A 7,713-nucleotide genomic window follows, 5' to 3' on the forward strand; every position below is an offset into this window, starting at 1 on the left:
GCGCGCGTAGCAGCAGCCGCTGCTGCAAGTGCAGCTCTTATGGGTTGCAAGAAAACCTTATGGAGCAAAAAATAGTCAATCTGTGGCTTGTCTACTCTGCTGCTGAAGCAGCAACAGCAGCAGCTGCAGCAACACCTCCAGGGCTGCTGCCGACAGCTTCAACACTAGCTGCTGGTGCTGCACTCACGACTGCATGTGGCGGCGTGAATGGCTAATTTTAGTTAATTTTGATGCAGCACAGGGTTAAGAGGAAGCTGCAACGGTAAGGGCAGCAGCAGCAGCAGCAGCAGCGTGGGAGCTACGGCATACGGCAGCCGCGAGAAGACACATGGGGTTGTCCCAGCTGCAGCTTGCTGCAGGCAGCAGCAGCACCAGCAGCAGCTAATACAATGAGTGTGGAGGAGGAGCTGCAGCTGCAGGAGTGGCTGCTGCAGCACTTGGACTCCCAGCCGCTGCAGGGGGAGCAGCCTCCCCACTCTGCGCCTGCTGCCCAGCAGCAACAGCAGCAGCAGCAGCAGCAGGAACAACAAGCTTGGGAACTGCAGGCAGGAGAGGAAGACGGCCCTGAACAAGGACCTCAGGCGCTTCAGCAGAACCCTCCGTCGCAACAGCAGCAGCAGCCTCTTGAAGAGCAGCAGCAGCAGCAGCAGCAGTTGCAGCAGCCGGAAAAGCATCAGAATCCTAACAAGAAGAACAAGCAGCAGCAGCAGCAGCAGCAGGGCCAAAGACCGCATGCGAATAGCGCAGAACGCCGTTCTCCGCGTTCTGTGCTGCTGCAGCGGCTACAAAGCCACTTGCACTTCATTACTCAGTTACAGTCCGTGCAGCAGCAGCAGAAGCAGCAAAAGCGGCAGCAGCAAGAGCAGCAGCAAGAGCAGCAGCAAGAGCAGCAGCTTCAAGACACACATAAAGCTGAGCTGCTGAAGCACTCCAGACCCTCCCCACAGAAGCAGCAGCAGAGTGCAGCGCGGGAGACCTCAGAGCCACAAAAGGTCGAAGCTGCGCTGCAACCGCAGCAGCAGCAGCAGCAGCAGCAGAAAGATCATCAGCAGCAGACGTGCTTGAAACCTGCCGTTGGTGCTGCTGCTCCTGCTGCTGACCCTGGGAGCTTGTGGGAGGCCTTGCTGGTTGAAAACGAGAAGGAGGCCTCTGCTGCTGTTGCTGCTGCTGCTGCTACTGCTGCTGCTGCTCGTCGCAGGTCTTTGCCCTCCTGCCAGCCAAGTGCTGCTCGCGCTGCGGCAGCAACAGCAGCAGCAGCAGCAGCAGCAGCAGCAAAAACACCGAAAGCAGCAAAGCCGCCTCTCCCGCGAGCTCGCAGCGGCGACACGCATAGCGTGCGCCAGCAGCAAACACGTGTTGCTGCTGCTGCTGCTGTACGAGGACCTGATGCAGCAGCAGCTGCTGCTGCAGCTGGTCTTCCTAACTCTGCTTCTCGAAAGAATGAAGGACGCGGCCTTGCTCGTAGCTGCAGCAACTGCAGCAGCACCCGAAGCAGCAGCGTGCACTGCAGCAGCAGCACCAGCAAAACTGCGCCTTGCAGGGGCCTGTCCGCTGCAAAACGAAGCTCAGAAATTAGGGCCGCGGCTGCTGCTGCTGCTGGTGCTACCTGTGTTGCTGCTGCTGCTCGCGCTGCTGCGACTCGCGCTGCTGCTAGTCGCGCTGCTGCGACGCGCAAAAGTTCTAAGTCCCACACGCAGAAACTAACAGCAACAGCAGCTGCTGCTGCTGCAACAACTGCAGCAGCAACGGCAGAAGCAGCAGCAGAACTCGAGGCGTCGGCACTAACAACACCTGCCACAAGAGCTACAACCCCTGCAACAACACCTGTGGGACCGCGGGCAACAAAAGCAGCAGCAGCAGCAGCTGCTGCTGCTGCTGCAGCAGGCCCGCCGATGCCCCTTTGCTGGAAGCGAATGCAACAGCAACAGCCAGCAGCAGCGGTGGCAGCAGCAAAAGCGACAGCAGCAGCACTTTCTACTAGTCAGCATTCTGCTGCCTGCACCACCCAGCGGCTGCAGCGGAAACAGAGGATGCTGTGCAAGCAGCAGCAGCAGCAGATGCAGCAGCAGCAGCAAAAGCAACAGCATCTTCATGAGCACCATCAGCGGAAACAGCAGCAGCAGCAACAGGGCCGCGCAATTTCCCGCTGCTGCTGCACGATTTGCTGCGAAGTGACGACAGCAAGCGACTGGGCCTTTGCTGCAGGGCGGCAGCAGCATTCTGCAGGCAGCGCCTGCAGCAACCAGCGGCAGCAGCAGCAGCAGCAGCAGCAGGCGAAAAAGGCAACGGCAGAGGCAGCCAGGCCCATTGCAGTTGCTGCAGGCGCTGCAGCAGTAGCAGCAGCCCGAGGCCGCTGTGGCTGCTGCTGCTTGACCGGTTCTTCTGCTGTTCCAGTTCCCTTTCACGCTGCTGCTGCTGCTGACGCTGCTGCTGCTGCTGCTGCTGACGCTGCTGCTGCTGCTGCTGACGCTGCTGCTGCTGCTGAGCATGCATCCCATGCAGACTGCAGCGTCTCTGCCGGCTCGCTGAGAAGCATAGAGGAGGCAACTCCTTCCCATTCACGAAGCTTTCAAGAGTGGCATTTAGTTGCTGCTGCTGCTGCCGCTGCAGGGGGCAGGCCGCAGCAACAAACAGCAGCAGCAGCGCCTGCAGCAGCAGCAGCAGCAGCGCCCACTGCACAAGCAGCTCCAGGCGACCGCGTGCCGCTTCAGCAGCAGCAAAACTTGGGCCTTTGCTGCTGCGTCAGGGTTTGCAGCAGCGCTTACAAGAGCAGCAGCAGCAGCAGCAGCAGCAGCAGCACTTGCAGCAAATTCTGCAGCCTCAACTGCAGTCGCAGCTGCAGCAGCAGCAACTGATGGAGCAGCGGCACTTGCAGCGGCAGCACTGCGCCCAGGAGGAGGAGCAGCAGCAGCACCAGGAGGTGCAGCAGCAAGCAGCAAGTGCAGCGCGACGGCTCACCTGCTACTCGCACACGCCATGGCAAGAGTTCTTGCAGCAGCAGCAGCAGCAGCAGCAACTTCTGCAACACGAACAGCAGCAACAGCCGCAGCAGCAGCAGCAGCAACCGGTTTCGCCATGGTTTTTCGAAAAGCAGCAGCGGCAGATGCTTCTGCACCAAGGCCACGCACTTGCGCAGCAGCAGCACTTGTGCTCGCTGGGTCCGGGCCTGCAGCAGCAGGGTGGACTGCAGCGGGTGCAGCAGAAGCTGCAGCAGCAGCATCAGCAAATGCAGCAGCAAGTGCAGCAGCAAGTGCAGCATGAACAGGTCATCTGCCAGCAACATGGCTGCTGCGCTGCACATAAGGCAGCTTTTGGATCTGTACAAAGCAGCACAGCTGTTTCTTATATGCCGGCGGATCAGTATAAGGAGCAGCAAATGAGGCTGCAGCAGCAGCAGCTGCAGCAGCAGCAGCAGCAGCAGCAAATGCCGCAAGAGCAGCAGCTCCAGGTGCAGCCGCACCGTTGCTGCACCCGAATCTATCGGGTGCCCCCTGTGGCTTGTAGTTCTGATGAAATACAGCAGCAGCTGCTGCAGCAACAGCAGCTGCAGCAAACGCAGCAGCTTCCTGTGCAGCATCCCCGCTGCTGCAGCACTACGTGCAGAGCATCTCCTGCGCGCAATGTGGATGAGTCTCAGCAGCAGCAGCAGCACTGCCAGCAGCAGCAGCAGCAGCAGCAGCAGCAACCGAAGGTATGCGTTGCTGCCTCCGGCGCTCCACAGTACTCTGTGCCTTCAAAGCCGCGGCAGCGGCAGCAGCAGCAGCAGCGACAGCAGCAGCAGCAGCAGGAACAGTGCGTGTGGGAGCCGCAGCAGCCTTCCTCCGGGCTTGCAGATTCATCAGCTGGCACTCCAGCCCTGCTGACGCTGCTGCAGCAAATACATGCGGGGCAGCAGCACCTGCAGCAGCAGCTGCTGAAGGAAAAAGAGCCACTTGAGTCAGGGGGCCACATAGCTGGCAGCTGCAGCGCCGTGTCAGTAGAGCCGCTGCTGCCAGCTGCTGCTGCAGTGGACCAAACCACTGGTATACATGCTGATGGCGTTGCGGTCACCCAGCTGCAGCAGCAGCAGCAGCAGCAAGTGCAGCACCAAATGGTGCAAGCGTGGGAGGCCAAAGGAGCGCCAGAAATGCACTGGTGCCACTGGGAAGAAGGTCAGCAGCGCGTGCTGCAGCAGCAGCAGCCAGGAGTTATGCGACTGCTGCAGGTGGCAGCAGCAGGCAGCCGTCAACTCAGGGAAACAATTGTGGGAGATGCTGTTCTTTGAGAAGCCCTCGGCACTGGCTTTAGTAGCAGCAGCAGCAAACGAACAGCAGCAGCAAACGAACAGCAGCAGCAAGTGCACCGCAGCAGCAGCCGTTACTGCTGCTGACGCAGAGGTGCGCGTAAACCCCGACTGCAGCAAAACTGCAAAAACTGTTTTCCACTTGGCAGTTAAAAGCACTTTTGTTCGCGATGCCAGCAACTGCTGCCAGCGTACGGCTGCAGCAGCAGCAGCAGTTGCTGCTGCTGCAGCAACAAAGCAGCTGCAGAAGTGCCGTCAGCAGCAGCAAGTATTAATAATAGTAAACATAGCACTAAGCTGAAAATGTAAACAGCAGCAGCAGCAATGCAACCCGAAAGAAAATACCCATACACAACGTGGCCCAGACACCAGAGCAGGAGCAGTCGCTGCAGCAGCACGTGCTGCTGCAGCACGTGCCGCTGCAGCAGCACGTGCTGCTGCAGCAGCAACAGCAGCAAGTGCTGCTGCTGCACTTGAAACAGCTGCTCTCGGCTCTGCGTGGCTGCTGCTACCCCCCGGAAGTATATTAAACAATGTACGCTGCTCAAACAGCAACGAGACACTCTCTCGCTGGGGATGCTGTCTGCTGGCTAGCTAGCCACTCAGCCAGCCACCCAGCTAGCCACCCAGCTACCCACCCAGCTAGCTAGCAGTCAAGAAGGATAAGTCGCGCTTCAGCCCAGTGGCAGGTGCAGGCTGTCTGCCGTCACCGGTGGCCCAGCTAGCTAGCTGTGGCTTCAGCTAGCTAGCTGTGACTTCAGCTAGCTAGCTGGGGCATAAGCTAGCTAGCTGGGCATTCAGCTAACTGGGGATTCAGCTAGCTAACTGAAGATTCAGCTCGCTTGCTGGGGGTCCAGCTAGCTAGCTTAGGCTTCAGCTGAGCAGCCATGGCACCAGCTAGCTAGCTGTGGCCTCAGCTAGCTAGCTAGCTTTGGCTTCAGTTGGCTAGCCAGGACTCCAGCTAGCCAACCAGGGCCTTCCAAGCTAGCTGGTACTTCAGCTGACTCGCCGAGAGTCCAGCTAGCTCTGCTGGGCTTGAGCCAGCTAGCCAAGTCTTGAGGGAGCAAGCCAAGTCTTGGGCCATCTATCCGGGTCTTGAGCTAGCTAGCTAGCTAGCTGCCTCTTGTGCCGGCCAGCTAGGGTTTGTGCCAGCTAGCCAGGTCCTCACCTAGCTAGCCGCGTCTTCAGCCACCCAACTAGATCTGCGCTCGCTAGCCGGTCTTGAGCCAGCTAGCCAGCCCAACTAGCTAGCTAGCCAGCCCAGCTAGCTAGCTAGCTAGCCAGCTCAGCAAGCTACCTGGCTAGCTAGCCAGCCCATCCAGCTAGCTAGCCAGCCCACCCAGCCCAGCTAGCTACCTGTCTAGCTAGCCAGCCCAGCCAGCCAGCTAGCTAGCTGGGCTCGCTAGCTAGCTGGCTAGCTAGTGGCTAGCTAGCCAGCTAGCTTCAGCGGGTGAAGCTGTTGATGTGCTCCCTGCGGAGGCACTTGGGGCTGCGGCTCCTGCGGACCCAGGCGCCCTTAGCAGCAACCAAGTCAATGCCATCCCGCAAAGTGACCCCAGGGGGAATTGCGCTGCTGGGCGAGGGCCCCACAGAAATGGCCGCGTAGGCCTCGCCGCTGGCCACCGCCCGCAGCGCCACAGCCACTGCGCGCAGCAGCAGCAGCAGCAGCAGCAGCAGATGCGGAGGCGTCAAGGGTCGAGAAGCCAATTTTACGCCAACACTCAAGCAGCAGCAGACACGAGCAGCAGAAGCAAAGTGACACATAAATCCCGCAAGGGGCCAACAGCAGCACGACCAACAGAAGGCACTTCAACAGCAGCAGCCTGCAGCAGCAAACTGCAGCAGCAGCAGCAGCAGCAGCCTGGGGCAGCGAGCAGCAGAGCGTTAAGCAAGCAGGCAGTGTCCCAAAACACCCCTGGGAGCCCCTGGAGGCCTCTGGGGCCCCCAGAGGGACCCAGGGGGCCTCAGGGGCCCCAGGAGGCCCCAGGGGGCCCCGGAGGGCCCCACAGGGCCCCAGGGGGCCCCTGGGGGCCCCGGAGGGATTTGGATGACTTACTGTTGTCTACGACATGCACTGTCACCCAGTCTGGGAGAACTGGCCCCACAATGGCTTTGAGCTCTTCCGTGGGGACCACTACAGTTGTCTTTGCGTCTCCTTCTGCAGCAGCAGCAGCAGCAGAGCAGCAGCAGAGACAAAAAGGACACATGAGACGCAGCTTGGGAAGGTTTGAAAGACCGCATGCAGCAAGAATAACCCAGGGCAGCAACATGCATGCAAAGACTGCCGCAAAGGCGCTGTTTGCAGCAAAGGCCCCTGGGGCCCCCAGCTTTTGCTGCTGCTGTGGAGCCCCTGTGGGGCCCCCGTGGGGCCCCCGTGGGCCCTGTGGGGCATCCGTGGGGCCCCGTGGGCCCTGTGGGGCATCCGTGGGGCCCCCGTGGGTCCCCTGCGGGGCCCCCGTGGGGCGCCCGTGGGGCCCGTTCGGGGCCCGTGTGTGGCCCCAAAGCTGGCAACTTACCCCCTCTAATTAGGGCAATTGAAAAGGCCTCAATAAGTCCTTCATAAGAGTTCTTTGAACCTTCTCGAGTGTATGTGAACAAGACTGCGCCCACAACGGGGCAGCTCATGTACAGCAGCGAGAGAGGGTTCGAGAGGTCCATGGGGGCCCCACCTTTGTGGGGGCCCCCCTTGGGGGCCCCCCGCTGGCGCGCCACACTGCTGCTGCTGCTGCTGCTGTTGCGGTGCGACAGCAGGAAGTAAATGTCCGTCATGTCCGCCTCGCCAGCAGCAACAGCAGCTTGAGCTGCTTCTACACTTTCATAGAATTGGTATTCCACAGAAACTTCGCTGCCAAAGTGGTGGCCAATTATGCGCCAAATCGCCCGCAGGTAATCCGGGAAAAACCCTGCGCCAAACCCAGCTGTACGTACACCCCGGCTCCTACACCCCACACCCCCAGCTGTACGTACACCCCACAGCGCCCAGCTGTACGTACACCCCACAGTCTCCGGAGTGTACGTGCACCCCACAGTTCTCAGGTGTACGTACACCCCACAGTTCTCAGGTGTACGTACACTTCACAACCCCAAGGTGTACGTACACCCCACAGTCCCCAGGTGTACGTACACCCCACGGCCCGCCCTTCCCCGCTGCTCCGGCCACATTTGCGGTTAAAGAATTTAAACTTCTTTTGCTGCTGCCAATAAAGGCCTTTAAACAAAAAGCAACCCGCACAAGCGGCACTAACCGCAGCAGGAGCAGCAGCAGCAGATGCTGCTGCTGCTGCTGCTGCTGCTGCTGCTTACCAGTGGCCGTGTCTCCGGTGAAGTCCCCCGCAAGCCCCTTGTGGGCCCGCAAGACCCCCGTGGGAGACTCTTTGCCAATCCCTGCAACAGCAACGGAGCCTCTTTTGAGGATTTGCTGCAGCAGATCA

General features: G+C 60.1%; 2 protein-coding genes across 2 annotated transcripts; one reads left to right on the forward strand and one right to left on the reverse strand.

Moving 5' to 3' along the window:
• Window positions 1-389: 389 nt before the first annotated feature.
• On the forward strand, window positions 390-4,264 carry ETH_00034340 (uncharacterized protein; the record flags this gene model as incomplete). Its single annotated transcript, XM_013379912.1, has 2 exons — window positions 390-2,575; window positions 2,611-4,264. The coding sequence occupies 2 exons, from the start codon at window positions 390-392 to the stop codon at window positions 4,262-4,264; spliced, it is 3,840 nt and encodes a 1,279-aa protein (XP_013235366.1).
• A 1,461-nt stretch (window positions 4,265-5,725) lies between these two features.
• ETH_00034345 (uncharacterized protein) lies at window positions 5,726-7,444 on the reverse strand (the record flags this gene model as incomplete). Its single annotated transcript, XM_013379913.1, has 4 exons — window positions 5,726-5,925; window positions 6,339-6,440; window positions 6,799-7,185; window positions 7,381-7,444. The coding sequence occupies 4 exons, from the start codon at window positions 7,442-7,444 to the stop codon at window positions 5,726-5,728; spliced, it is 753 nt and encodes a 250-aa protein (XP_013235367.1).
• Between the last annotated feature and the right edge of the window lie 269 nt (window positions 7,445-7,713).

Source organism: Eimeria tenella, genomic scaffold (genome assembly GCF_000499545.2).
Source record: "Eimeria tenella Houghton genomic scaffold, Eth_scaff416, whole genome shotgun sequence".
Lineage (NCBI taxonomy): Eukaryota > Apicomplexa > Conoidasida > Eucoccidiorida > Eimeriidae > Eimeria > Eimeria tenella.